This window comes from Pan troglodytes, chromosome 4 (assembly GCF_028858775.2).
Source record: "Pan troglodytes isolate AG18354 chromosome 4, NHGRI_mPanTro3-v2.0_pri, whole genome shotgun sequence".
NCBI classification, from domain to species: Eukaryota; Metazoa; Chordata; class Mammalia; order Primates; family Hominidae; genus Pan; species Pan troglodytes.
The window spans coordinates 52,230,379-52,245,838 of NC_072402.2; the positions used below are offsets into that span (position 1 = coordinate 52,230,379).

General features: G+C 38.2%; 1 protein-coding gene across 8 annotated transcripts in view; it reads right to left on the reverse strand.

Annotated features, from left to right (window-relative positions):
* Positions 1-1,301: 1,301 nt before the first annotated feature.
* The window catches only part of KIF2A (kinesin family member 2A), an 81,137-nt gene continuing 66,978 nt past the window's right edge, over positions 1,302-15,460 (reverse strand). For 7 of the 8 annotated variants that reach the window (XM_016953267.4, XM_016953262.3, XM_016953261.4 and 4 more), the window contains 4 exons: positions 14,708-14,858; positions 10,789-10,890; positions 7,301-7,436; positions 2,106-3,002 (listed from right to left, as the gene is read on the reverse strand). In XM_016953267.4, coding sequence (XP_016808756.1) covers positions 2,917-3,002; positions 7,301-7,436; positions 10,789-10,890; positions 14,708-14,858 — 475 coding nt within the window. In that variant the 3' untranslated portion in view covers positions 2,106-2,916. Of the gene's footprint in view, positions 3,003-7,300; positions 7,437-10,788; positions 10,891-14,707; positions 14,859-15,460 lie in introns of all 8 variants that reach the window. The other variant, XM_016953266.4, reaches the window with a different exon arrangement.

Consider the following 15,460-nt stretch of genomic DNA (forward strand, 5'->3'; position numbering starts at 1 on the left):
TTTATCCTATACAGTGTCTGTTACGATTGCCTACCTCTTTCGCTATCCTATAGCGTCAGAGACTTAGGGTTCTGGGTAAGCCCAAGTCTGCTACTGCCACCGTGCAGTGCCAGGCATATTAAAGGGCATGACTCCCAACATGTAAAATGAGGAAGCTAAACTGGAATGAAATTAACAATAAAATTATCTTTTTTTATGGTTCTTAGGGAGATAACTATAGGCTTAGCAAAATTTCAGAGGGTTTTGTAATTGAAACTGGTTTCAACTTCAGAAAAACAGCCATTTCCCATAACTACAGGTTCCCAGTATTCCTTTGATTTCTGGACAATTAAAATTTCCAGTTCTTTTTTCATATACCTGGTGCTTAGTTTTAAGCTATTTTAAAACTGTCAGATTGAGAATTTCAATAGATGTCATAAACAAGTTTTATTAGCTACTACGTTTAAATCAATATAATACTAAGTGCTGTTAATATACTATAATAGAGTTATAGTAGCTATTTTGTTTCTATAAAAAATTAATAAAAATATCTTTATTGATATTTGGCTTTTTTTAATACCTAACTTAATAGAAGGAGTGTTTCCAATTAATTTAACAAAGCCAGATTTTGAAATCTGGCTTCAAAGTCATAGTAAATGTTACTACATAATTAAAATAATGCTTGTTCTTAATGTATAATCCAGAACAAAGGCATCAAGCTGCTTTTGTTAAACAAATATGAAATATACATTAAGAGTAGATTTTTTTGTTTAATTTCACAAAACTATTTTGCAGAGTTCACTTGTATCATCTCTATCCTTATAGTAAAAATTTTAAGATTTAACTCAGCTTTCTCAGGTTATTTCCCTCTACCCCTATGAACTGCTGAGTTTTAGTTCCTTTTCTGGCCTTCAGTTTTCACCATCTGTAAAGCTGAAGGACTGTATTATACTACCTCCAGTATGTTTTCTGGTACTAATTTTTAAAATACCTGATCAGAATGAAGCCATCATAGTGTAAGGCAGCATATTTGTCTATAAGGAGACTTTCCAAAGACAGTACCCATCCAATGCAAATAATAAATTTGAAGCTAATCTGTTGTGCTTTAAAATGAGCAAATTCACATGTCTTTATTGCCCTTTGAAAGTTGGTTAATCTCAAAAACTACCTTTTTTTAAATATCCTTTGCAAGGTCAATTGTAACAGTTCTCCATCCTTCCTCTTCCCTTTGAAATAAACACAAATAGAATATATCTTACAGCTGCAAGAAAACCTGAGTCCTTTCCAAAACAAAGGTGACTGAAGTAAATTATCTCTAAAACTTATTCCATAGACTTCATTTATTAATAAGCATATTGTGAAAATCTACATTTGTTTTAGATTTCATGTTTACAGAGCTTTTCACAATTGTATTAGGATCTTTCACAACTACTCTCTGGGTTTTATGAACAGTAAAGAATCTGGCTCATGTGACCCTCTATTCATAGCTCCCCTTTGGCTCCTGTGAAGGAGCTGATAGTTCCCTGGAGTAAATAAATCAAAAGAAGATATCCTTGGGAGATTTTCAGCTGTTAATCTACTCCTGGACCCCATCCTGGGAACTGAGGGAAAACTCCTAGAGAGATATACAAATCTTTGAACAAAATATTTACATGAAAAGTGGCCAGTTTTCTTCCTTGGAGTAGCAATCTGTAAAAATAAGTGCTACTGTTTAAAAAGTAGCATGCCCTACACCATACCAATGTATTAGTGAGAATTTGGCGATTCTCACCAAACAACAATGAAGTTTCACATTTGGTACTGGATGGAGCTTGGGTTAGATCTGCCTTTTAAGGCAAAGTCAACTCTTTCAACTTAATTCTTTTTCAAGGGAGTAATGTACTGTCTACACTTGGCTTAAACTAACTTCTATTATGGACTACTTTCAATGTACATGTAAATGTTCATGCATCAGAAGCCAATTTCTTTTAACAGTACATAGAAAAGGTATATTTTGGGGTGCTAATGAACACTTCAAATTAAGTAATGATATTGGTAAGGATCAAACTGCACTATTAGTCTTGTTAATACCACACTGGCACACACACTGCATATATATGTATTTTCCTAAGATAAAACTCTTCTCAGAATTTCATTACTTTTTATTATACACCAACTAGTTTATATTTTAGTTCTTTACAAAGAAAATGCTAAGAAAAATTATAATCACATGTTATATGGTTTTAAAATAATAATTCCAGATTTCTTTACATATAAGATGGAATGGTCCAGCAGCTATATCCACTGTCACAGACTTTAGTTCCGTTCAATGATATGGCACATCCTGCAAAATTAACTAGTCACACACAAAAAATGTCTCAAATACAGTAAAAATGTACACACAAAGGTAATTTACAATGACAAGGAATGTAATTTTTCTTGGCTGTGCTTCAGAAATTTAGGGTCAGTAGCCTTAATCAAGGCACAAAGCAGGAAAAGGTGAGCACAGCTGTCTCTAGGAGTGGGCAAGGTATGTACAATCACTGATGAGGTATGCATGCACGCAAAGGATTTAAAACTGCTCAGTCTCACTACAAAAATTGAACTGAGTTAAAAGGAAATGCTGTGGCTTCCCCCTACTATCTGGCTCTGGATTGAGTCCACAGTCTTACTTCATCAAATAGAAAATAAAACTGACAAGGATCTCCAAAAGTAAATCACTATTTGTGTAAATGAAACAAAATGCTTCATTAATCCCAGTTCTTGGTTGTGCCTCCTGGACTAGAAGCATTTTGTAGACAAAAGAGTGTTTCACAAAATTGAAATGTAATTCAGGTGAAGGACAAAACATTTTCCACAGACACTTAAAATTCCAAACTTTCAAATGGCCCTTACAGCTGAACCGTTGTATGTTACAGTAGTGAGGGTTCTGGGTATCCTTTAGCAGCAAATGCCGGTTTAAAGGGCACGGGGTCTCTTCGGGTTGATTTGCTTGCTGGCTTGTTCCTCCTCTTGTAGAGCTGCACGGAAAGATTTCACTTTATCTTGGAAAAAGAAAAGAAAGAGGGAATAAGTATTGTATTACACGCAATAAGAGTTTACAACTTTATGGGTTCAATCAAGTCAGCTGTGTTATTTCCTAACAGTAACTCAGTATTTTTCGTTTTGTTCTTTGTTGTCTAGAAACTTGGAACTAAATAGAATGCTCAACTATTGTGAAAGTTTTTTGTTACAGATTTCCAGAAATACCTGTTTTTCTATATCTTTCAATAGCTTTCTGTTCTGTTTGGCACATTTACAGTTCTGTTTTAATTTATTGGAATTCCTCCTAGAGTATAGGCAGGTTTCACATTGTAAAATACATAGTCTACCTTTTTTTTTTTTGAGATGGAGTCTCACTCTGTCACCCAAGCTTGAGTGCAATGATGCGATCTAGGCTCACTGCAACCTCCACCTCATGGGTTCAAGCAATTCTCCCACCTCAGCTTCCCGAGTAGCTGGGATTACAGGCATGCACCACCCGCTCAGCTAATTTTTGTATTTTTAGTAGATACGGGGTTTTACCGTGTTGGCCATGCTGGTCTTGAACTCCCAACCTCAGGTGATCTGCCCGCCTTGGCCTCCCAAAGTGCTGGGATTATAGGCATGAGCCACCGTGCTCGGCACCCCCTATTTTACCTTTTTAAAGCTATGAACATGTAAAATATATTTGAATTTTTAGAAATTTACATTTTGTCCTCATTGTGAGGAAGGGGGATTGTGAAGGGGGGATGACTAAATGATATATTTCTTGATTTTACGCATTTTCTGGTCATGTACTGATCTAGAGTCATGTAAAAACTAGAAATAGGTTAGTAAATTGTCAGACAAATTACATGCAGCTGTGAAGATAAGCTATCTTTCAATAACAGTGGCTCTCAACTGGATGTGATTTTTGGCCCCCAGCGGGCATTTGGTAATGTCTAGAGACATTTTTGGTTATCCCAACTGGTGTGCTACTGTCATGTAGTGGACAGAGACCAACGATGCTGGTAAATATTGTACAAGGCACAGGATAACACTCCTCAACAAAGAAAGGCCTAGCCCCAAATGTTAACAGTGTCAAGGTTACGAAACCCTACTCTGTAGACTTCAGAATAAAGTTGGAATCTCAATTTTCCTTCCCTTTTTGAAAGTACAGTGATGTTTAAAAAGTTAACTTTTTTGAAATTTTGAAATGAATTTAAGAACTTCTAGATTTGGTGCTCTCAAACTGTTACTGTTCTGTTTTTTTTGAGATGGAGTCTCACTCTGTCACCCAGGTTGGAGTGCAGTGGCGTGATCTCGGCTCACTGTAACCTCCGCCCCCCTCCCCGGTTCAAGTGATTCTCCTGTCTCAGCCTCCTGAGTAGCTGGGACTACAGGCATGTGCCACCATGCCTGGCTAATTTTTGTATTTCTAGTAGAGACAGGATTTCACCATGTTGACCAGGCTGGCCTTGAACTCCTGACCTCGGGTGATCTACCTGCCTCAGCCTCCCAAAGTGCTGGGATTACAGGTGCCTGGCCCAAATTTTTCTTATAAATCCCAAATTTATCTCTGGGTGGTTAAAAAAATTCTAAGGACTGAATAATGCAATATATCTAGATAGTAATTTCTTAAAAGTTATGGATATGCTTGATACACATGAAATTTGAGAAAAGGAAAGGAAGTCAATTAAGTTGAATGCTACAAAGAAAAAATACCAGAGTGCATTATGATCTGTCTTCTGAATAAAATGGATACAGAAGCTGATTGTGAATTATTGCAGATTAGAAAAATGATCAAAACAATTTAAATAAAGGGTTGAATATGAACAATATGAGAAACAAATGAAAATTTTAGTTCAACAGTCACTGCTGACTTTACAAAATATGATTTCAAATAACCAACTTCATAACCAGTCAGCAACATATATGTGTTGAACATCTCATCCAAAAATCTGGCTGTGCAGGCCGGGCGTGGTGGCTCACGCCTGTAATCCCAGCACTTTCGGAGGCCGAGATGGGCGGATCACAAGGTCAGCAGATCAAGACCATCCTGACTAACACAATGAAACCCCATCTCTACTAAAAATACAAAAAAATTAGCCAGGCGTGGTGGCGGGCGCCTGTAGTCCCAGCTACTCAAGAGGCTGAGGCAGGAGAATGGCACGAACCTGGGAGGCGGAGCTTGCAGTGAGCCAAGATCGCTCCACTGCACTCCAGCCTGGGTGACAGAGTGAGACTCCATCTCAAAAAAAAAAAAAAAAAAAATCTGGCCAGGCATGGTGGCTCATGCCTGTAATCTCAGCACTTTGAGAGGTTGAGGTGGGTGCATCACGTGAGGTCAGGAGTTCGATACCAGCCTGGCCAATATGGTGAAACCCAGTCTCTACTAAAAATACAAAAAGTAGCCGGGTACAGTGGCACACGCCTGTAATCCCAGCTACTCAGAAGCCTGAGGCAGAAGAATTGCTTGAACCTGGGAGGCGGAGGTCGCAGTGAGCTGAGATTGCCACTGCACTCCAGCCTGGGCGATAAAGCAAGACACTATCTCAAAAAAAAAAAAAAAGCAAAGCCAGGCTCGATGCCTCACATCTGTAATCCCAGCACTTTGGGAGGCCAAGGCAGGTGGATCACCTGAGGTGAGGAGTTCAAGACCAGCTTGGCCAACATGGTAAAACCCCATCTAGATTGTCTAGATACAGAAGTTAGCTGGGCGTTGTGGCACCTGAGGTGAGGAGTTCAAGACCAGCCTGGCCAACATGGTGAAACCCCGTCTAGATACAGAAGTTAGCTGTGCGTTGTGGCGCGTGCCTGTAATCCCAACTACTCGGGAGGCTGAGGCAGGAAAATTGCTTGAACCTGGGAGGCAGAGGTTGCAGTGAGCTGAGATTGTGCCATTGTAACCCAGCCTGGACAATAAGAGCAAAACTCCATGACAAAAAAAAAAAAAAACAACCTGAAACCTGAAGTGTTCCAAAAATCCCAAACTTTTGGTATAATGCAAATATTCAAAAATCTGAAAAAATCTGAAATCCAAAACACTTCTGGTTCAAAGCTTTTCACATAAGGGATACTCAACGTGTATATACTTCAAAACATCATGTTGTACCTATTACATACATTTTAATCTGTCAACTCTTTAATTTTTTGAGACAGGATCTCACTGTGTTGCCCAAACCAGAGTGCAGTGGCGTGATCCTAGCTCACTGCAGCCTCAAACTCCTGGGATCAAGTGATCCTCCCACTTCAGCCTCCCAATAGCTGGGACTACAGGCAGGCACCACCATACCTGGCTAATTTTTAAATTTTTAAATTATTTTTTAGAGATGGGATCTCTATGTTGCCCAGGCTGGGATGTCAATTTAAATAAATGAATAAATTTAAAAGAAAAATAACCCTTCAAAACAACTAATCAACATCACAGAGGGCCTCCTTAAAAAAATTAAGCAGCTTATTTACTGCCCCAAATTGGGAATTTCATTCTGGTTTATGTTGGATTGCGTGTACACACACATCCAGATGGTCACTCACACCTAAACAGAGCCAACAGTGTACAAATGCCTAAGAAATTAACACATAAAGAAATACATAGCTGAAGCTACACAGATAAGCTAACTAAAAAACCAAAAAGACACGACTTAGTAGGTAAGGCACATGCTTCCCTTCATGAGTAAGGTACAGAGGATGGTCATCTTGACACCTCCTTCATTTAAAAAAAAGTGGCAGAGGCCAAGTGTGGTGCCTCATGCCTGTAATCCCGCCATTTTGGGAGGTCAAGGCAGGAGGACTGCTTGAGCCCAGGAGTTTGAGACAGCCTGAGCAACATAGCAAGACCCCATCTCTACAAAAAATTAAAAATTAGCTGGGTGTGGTGGCTTGCGCCTGTAGTCCCAGCTACTCAGGAGACTGAGGTGGGAGGACTGCTTGAGCACAGGAGGTTGAGGATGCAGTAAGCCATGATCACGCCCCTGTGCTCCAGCCTGGGCAACAGAATGAGACCCGAAAAAAGGCACAGAAAGAAGATAATTCTCATAAGCATCAACCTACCAAACTAAAGATCTGAATAGGTACATAAAATTTATAAATTTGTTAAAAACACATTTTCTCTCTTTAAGATGACTGTCTTCTTAAAATATGAGAGAAAACTTGAAATGCTATGCCATGACTTTTAGAAAAACCACAATGGTTAGTTGTCTTTATACCTCTGGAAAATAGATGCTAAACAGTGCCCCTAATTTTCACTTCGTATGTCCTCTTGCAATACGAAGAAGCCCTCTCACTAATATACATACCAATACCAATCAGATTTCAAACATTAAAATGGAAAAAGAATTACCCCGCAGTTCAGTTAAAATGTCTATTTTTTGCTCAAGAATAGCTTCAAGTTGTGTAGCATATGAATCAACATCATAATCTACTTCTTCAGTCATCTCTAAGAGGGCCTTTTCATCTTCTAACCACCGAATAGATTCCTACAAGGACAAAAATTCGATAATCCAATAAGCCTCTTTGTGAAACAGAAACCAAATTACAATTCTGTTAAATATAATCAAACATACTTAAGATAGTATTCTCTAAAATGTCAATAGACATAAAACATCTTTATTCACAGACAGTATAATTAAGAAATACAGTTGACTCTGGAACAACATGGGTTTAAACTGTTTGGGTCCACTTATGTGGATTTTTTTCAATGTAAGTTACGCTGAGTATGCCTGCCTCTCCTGCCATCCCTTCCACCTCCTCCACTTCTGCCAGCCCTGAGACACCAGGTCCAGCCTGCCTCTTCCTCCTCAGCCTACTCAATGTGAAGATGATGAGGATGAAGACCTTTATGATGATGCACTTCTACTTAATAGTAAATATAATTCTCCTTCCTTACGATTTTCTTAATACCATTTTCTTTTCTCTAGCTTACTTTGTGGTAAGAATACCTTATATCACATATATAACATACAAAATATGTACTCATAGACTTTTATGTTATTGGTAAGGCTTCTGGTCAACAGTCTAGTTAAGTTTTAGGGGGGCTCAAAAGTTATATATATTTCCAACTGTGCTGGGGGTCAGCATCCTTAACCCCCTGCAGTTTTCAAGGGTCAAGTGTATGTCCTCAAAATCTAACACAAACACATGAAAGATGGGCTGAGCAACATCATTTCATTTCTCTACTTTTACTCTACTTTGGATGGGAATTTTGGGGAGGGAATGCATGAAATACATCAATATTAAAGAGGAGAGTAAGTCTCAAAACCTCAATATCCATCCCTAAAACGGGAAGAATGCGCATAATAAAGCTACTGAGCACTTTGATGGGGGCTATGGTAGCCTAGAACCTGACAAACTAACATATCCAATTAGGGACTCACAGTGGTTGGGCCAAGAGGTAATAATAAATTCCAGCTGGGCATGGTGGCTCACGCCTGGAATCCCAGCACTTCAGAAGGCTGAGGCAAGTGGATCACTTTGAGGTCAGGAGTTCAAGATCAGCCGGGCCAACATGGTGAAACCCTGTCTCTTCTAAAAATACAAAAAATTAGCCAGGCGTGATGGCACACGCCTGCAATCCCAGTTACTTGGGAGGCTGAGGCAGGAAAATAGCTTGAACCCAGGAGGCAGAGGTTACAGTGAGCCGAGATCGCGCCATTGCACTCCAGCCTGGGCGACAGAGCGAGACTGTCTCAAAACAAAAAACAGAACAAGACCAGATCATTCTGAATTAAAGAGCTATTTGGACATAAAAGCTTTTATACGTGGATTTGCTTTTAGGATGCATACAATCTCAATTTTCCGAACATCAATTGACTTTAATGACTAATTATAATTAGACTATATAGCACCAGACAGAACTGGTTTACCTAGGTATGTGTCTTGATTAGGAAACATATTAATTAGAAAATGCAAAAATACTCCAATTTTCCTTTTTTTTTTTTTTCTGAGTTTCACTCTTGTTGCTCAGGCTAGTGTGCAATGGCACAATCTTGGCTCACTGCAACCTCCGCCTGCTGGGTTCAAGCAATTCTCCTGCCTCAGCCTCCCAAGTAGCTGGGATTACAGGCATGCGCCACCATGCCCAGCTAATTCTGTACTTTTAGTAGAGACAGGGTTTCTCCATGTTGGTCAGGCTGGTATCGAACTCGCAAACTCAGGTGATCCACCCGTCTCGGCCTCCCAAAGTGCTGGGATTACAGGTGTGAGCCACCGCGCCTGGTCATACACTCCAATTTTTCTTTCCTTTTCCTTCAGCTGTACACTTAATTTTGGTTTAACAAAACCTTATTTTGCGAAATGGCAGATCATAATACAGAGGAATGATATAGAGAATTGTAAAAAGAATACTGGGTTGAAAGTCAGAACACCTAATTTTACCAATAAACAGCTGTAAGATTTTATCTAAAAAATGGCAGAGTGGGAAATGATGGTCTTTATAGGATACCTTGTTCCAAAAGGGCGCATATGACACTTTTCTTTTTGTTTTTAAATAGAGATGGGGTTTTGCCATGTTGCCTAGGCTGGTCTCTAACTCCAGGGCTCAAGCAATCCATCCACCCTGGCCTCCCAAAGTGCTGGGATTACAGGTGTGTAATTTTCTTAAATTATTAGCATCCGTTCTCTACTTAAACACCTTGGCTTCTAAAGAGAGTCTCATAATAACAGTTTGACTAAAACTCTAGAGTTTTTGTTTTTTTCTCACTCTGTTGCCCAGGCTGGAGTGCAGTGGTGTGACCTCAGCTCACTGCAACTTCCACCTCCCAGGCTCAAGGAATCCTACCTCAGCCTCCCGAGTAGCTGGGACTACAGGCATGCTATACCTCACCCAGCTAATTTTTGTATTTTTTGTAGAGACAGGGTTTCACCATGTTGCCCAGGCTAGTCTTGAATTCCTGGGCTCAAGTGATCCACCCTCCTGGGCCTCCCACAGTGCTGGTATTACAGGCATGAGCCACTGCGGCTGGCCAAACTCTAATAGTTTTAATGAACGCGTATCCTAATCTGACATAAAGTGTTCTCTGTCATTTTTGAGCCCTTTATCCAGGTTCTTGAATGGCCTAGAGCTGAAGTTCCTTTGTTTAATGACAAAGATTCCTTCAACATCAAAGAAGGAATACAAGTCAACAAGGGAGGCAGTTATTGTTTTTTTCTCAAGAAGTGTTCATAGTATTACAGGAGGGTGGGGGCGGCTGCAAGTCAATTGTACAGTCTTCATAAAGATGTCCAAATGATATCTTCACTCCCTCAAATATCACGATAGGACATTTTCTTGTTTAAAAAAAGGGGAGTAGAGTATCATATAGTAAATACTTTTAACAGGTTGAATGCCTAATGGAATGAATGCCTAAGGAGTTACTGCTACAGGTGGTGATATAACACCCTTCCCTTAACTTGCCACTGACAGCTCAGAGCAGTAACTCTCCATCTCCTGAAGTAGTCTCTCTTTTCTGCAACAACTGATACTTCCTCAACTGCTCCAAAACCCTTTAAAAGAGTTTTTCTTAACTGCTATCAAATACATTGGCCTAACATTTAGAAGGAAGGACTGGTGGGCAGAAGTGACACTCTTCCCTAAAAATGGACAAATGACAAAAACCAATAAGGGGGACGGGAGGTAAATAAAGTAGAACGTTTCACCATGGTGCAAAGAAATGTTATTTGTAGCCATCGTTCATTGTATTAAAAATTTGCCATGTCACATGCCCTACAAATACACATATACATATATACAAACAAGTATTTTTTAAGCAATAGTGTGATATTTAAGGAATTATGACAAATTCTTAATTTATCTCAAGAAATATTTTGAAGGAAAGTCCTGTCTTACTTTACCTGGAACACTGCCCTGTGATCTTCTACAACTTGTTCTTCCATTTCTACCATTTGTGAAACAGCTTCGTGGAAAGTAAACAACTGTGGAGAGACTTCTTCTTCCTTAAAATAAAAATAGTTAAGAAATTATGATATAGTGTGTATTTTAAATGTTATAAAAGTAGTTTTTTTTAATTTAGAAAAATATCATTTAGAAATTGAAGAGGCTTGAATGGTAAAGGCTAGTAAAATATATATAAAAGGCAAAGCCATGATTTCTTTCTTTGGGTAAAAATATTTATGCAACTCTCAATAAGACAACTAAAACTTAGATGAGTAGGGAATATTTTTCACTTAGCCTAAGCTTTATTGCCGAACTATGCTGAAAGAGTACTCTCTTTTGGAACAGCCCAACTTTTCAAAAATACAGTTATTGCAGGCTGTAAATGTATGAAATATTTCCTCAGTATTGTCTACTTTTCACTAACAATTTAATTTACATGTTTATCTTAAGTTTCTTTTGTTAAAAAAGATATGAAGATAGTATCTTTAGATGATGTAAAGAAAATGTCTTTCATGACTATCAAATTAGTGTTGTAAAGGACTTAACTCTTAACTAACATTAATTTCTTAAATATACTACAGAATATATTTATACCAGTTTTTATAGAAATTTCAATGGACAATTCACAATTTTACTTCATCAACAACAAAAAACATATAGTTGACTCTAGAACAATACATGTTTGAACAGCGCTTGTCCACTTATATCTGGTTTTCAACCAATGCAGACTGAAAATACAGTATTTGAGAGATGTGAAACCTTCATATTCAGATGCCCAACTTTTCATATTTGCAAGTTCCACGGGGCCAGCTGTGGGACTTGTGTATGCGCAATTTGGGTATATTCAGGCAGTCCTGGAACCAATCCTCCATGTATAACTGAGAGACAACTATATACAATATATTCATATTTTCGCCCTACAGCAAGTCAGAGCTTCTCTGATCCCAGGCCATGTTCAGATGATGATTAAAAAACAAAACAAAACAAAACAAAAAACAAAAAAAAAACTTCGGCTGGGTGTGGTGGCTCACTCCTGTAATCCTAGCCCTCTGGGAGGCTGAGGCGGGCGGATCACTTGAGGTCAGGAGTTCGAAACCAGCTTGGCCATCATGGTGAAACCCCGTCTCTACTAAAAATATAAAAAATTAGCTGGGCATGGTGGTGTGCGCCTGTAATCCCAGCTACTCGGGAGGCTGAGGCAGGAGAATCACTTTAACCTGGGAGGCGGAGGTTGCAGTAAGCTGAGATCGTGCCATTGCACTCCAGCCTGGGTGACAGAGCAAGATTCCACCTCAAAACAAACAAAAAAAAACTTCTCCGATCTCTAGAGCGTGTCTTAGATGCTGTTCCATTTTAATCTACTTTATTAAGACAATATAGCAATAATAATATGTATACACGCACCAATACTTAACTAAAGGCTAATGCTGAGTCATGGCAAGATAATTCCCTGGGTGTGGCAGAGGTGACAGAAATGCACACTCTCTCAAACATGGAGGCTGTAAAAACTCATGATGTCATACTCCCCTGGATTAGTTCTGGTCATCTAACCTCTCCAAATTAAGGCTCTACAGAGGCCCAATAGATGCAATAATAAAATGGAAAGATATGTATAGGGAGTACTTATCTTGCTCGGGTTTTCCACATCTTTGGGAGGTAACATATCTAGATGCAATGCAGGGTTTACTTTAAATAGTCTAAAAGCAACTACAGTCTCTCTTAAAAATTCTGGACATAAGTGATGGACTGAGGCCAGAATCTCATTTTTAGTTTTTATGGTTCAAAGTTTAGAACTCTTAGTTTGAACCAGGTTTTTCCAGTCTTGGAACTACTGACATTGTATGGGGATAAGGTGAGGGGGACACTCCTGTGCACTGTATGATGTTCAGCAGCATTCCTGGCTCTACCCACTATATGCTAGCAGCATCACCTTAGTTGTGACAAGCAAAATATCCATACATTTTGCTTTGGGGGCCAAACTGCTCCTAGTTAAGGACCGCTGCTTTAAGCCCTGCTTTAGTAATAGTGATTTGGAACATGGTAACAAAAAGTAGTAAGTGTATCTGTTACTCTAGAATATTTTGGGCTAAGTATCTGCTACAAAGTATTAGAACTAACTAACATTGTTTACAAAGAATACTGTATTGCAGGAAGCAATGAGTTTAATTGATACAAGGTTTGGCGCTGGAATAAGATCTAAATTTCAATCCTGGCTTCAGTACTTACTACTTGTAAAATCTTGGTCAAATTATTTAAACCTCAGAATATCAGTTATAAAGTAGGGATAATTATAGTACCTACTACAATGAGTTGTGATAATGAGATCAGATAATAAATAAAATGCTTAGCAATGTATGTCATGTAGTAAGCAACTAATCAATGCTAACTTAACATGATGAGAAAATGCCATGATAAGACTTAGTGGGAATAGAATGACACCAAACTATGCAGAATATGCATTTTAAAAACACACCTTTACATCTCACACACAGAAAAGAACCCTCTCAATACATTAAAAGCAATTATGTGAAAGTGTATTATATATACCTTTTTATTTCTTTATCTCTTTCTATCCTTATACAATGGGCATGTATTTATTTTTATAATTGGGAAATAAAAAATTTAAATTATAAAGTATCATTAAAAATTTTAATCATACAGAAAAGCAATCAGATTTAACAAATGTTAGTATTTTGCTGTTTGATTTTAATATAGTGCATACATCCTTTCAATATAGATGCATATGTCCACAGTTCTTTTGTTTCTAAGCTTTTAAAATTTTTTTTGAGATGGAGTCTCACTCTGATGCCCAGACTGGAGTGCAGTGGTGGGATCTCAGCTCACTGCAACCTCCACCTCCCAGTTTCAAGCGATTTTCATCCCTCAGCCTCCTGAGTAGCTGGGACTACAGGCGTGTGCCACCATGCTCAGCTAATTTTTGTAGTTAGTAGACACAGGTTTTACCATGTTGGCCAGGCTGGTCTTGAACTCCTGACCTTAAGTGATCCGCCCACCTCGGCCTCGGATTACAGGCGTGAGACACCGCGCCTGGCTTGTTTTTAAGCTTTATAATATTTATTATATGTGTAATTTTTAAAGTTGTTTTTCCCTATATTACTTTAAATTTTTCCCAAATTTTAATAGCAGACAAAAATCTGAGGGAAAAAAATGAATGGTTTAGATTGGGAGTTGAAAGTTGTTTTTCCCTATATTACTTTAAATTTTTCCCAAATTTTAATAGCAGACAAAAATCTGAGGGAAAAAAAATGAATGGTTTAGATTGGGAGTTGGAAACTTCCTTAAAGGGCCAGATAATACATGTTTTGGGTTTATGAGCCACACAGTCTCTGTTACTGCTGTTATGGTAGGTAAGAAAGCAGCTAGACAACACTTAAGAGAATAAACATGGATATGTTCCAATAAAACTTTATTTGTAAAAATAGATGGCTGGCCCACAGGCTGTAGTTTGCTGACCCCTGACTTATTTATTCATTTATTTTAAGAGACAAGGTCTCGCTCTGTCACCTAGGCTAGAGTGCAGTGATGCTATGACAGTCCACTACAGCCCAGAATTCCTGTGCTCAAGCAATCCTCCCACCTCAGCCTGCCTAGTAGCTAGACTTACAGGTGTATACCACCACATCTGGATGATTTTTAAATTTTTTGTAGAGAAAGGGTCTCATTAAATTGTCCAGGCTGGTCTTGAACTCCTGGTCTCAAGCAGTCCTCTCACTCAGCCTCCCAAATTGGTGAGATTACAAGCTTGAGCCACCACACCCACAGCCTGACCCCTCATTTAAATGATAGTTTTCAGTTAAGTTCTGCTACTGATGAAATGAACTAAGATTATAACATTTACAACCATAGTACACTCACATTTTGTTCACAAAGAAGTTTTAGATCATCTCTCTGAGGGGAACTCCCCACACCCCACTGTGTCTCTAAGTCATCAATCTGGTTTGGTGGATGGTGCATTATTGGACGAACATCACCAGCAGCAGTTGGATCTACAGTCAATTCTTTGACCCTATAAATACATAAGAGGTATCTAAAGTTAAAAACACTCATGCAGAGGAACGAGAAAATACCAGCCTATTCAATATACACGCAATTCAGTTAACATACTAAGATTGATGATGTCACCTTTATAGGTAAAATTTATCTGAAATCTGTAGAAACACTTAAGTGGTTGTTTAGTTTTAGGAAATCTGCTTAGGTAACTTTATATAATTCATATTATATTAATTATATCAAATATAATTATTGTGCAAATTAAATGAGAACAGTATGTAGATTCAGTATTGAAAGAAAAAAACTTGTTACGATTTAAAAAATTTTTTTAATTTTCCATTTTATTTACTACTGGCTCACCAAAGTTGATGTTATTGCAATTAAATTATATGAACAGAAAAATGTAAACAATAACAATTAGACCAATAAATGGATCACTGCTGAAACAAAACAAAAAAACCCTGCAGATTTCTGGTAGTTATCATGCTCAATTAAAACAGCTACATGTAAAATAATTTTATTTATAATGTATAAAGATTATAAGATTTTAAGTTTTATCATTTGAAAAGTGTTTACTCATTATATTTAAACTTACACATTTGGGAAAGGGTAAACTTT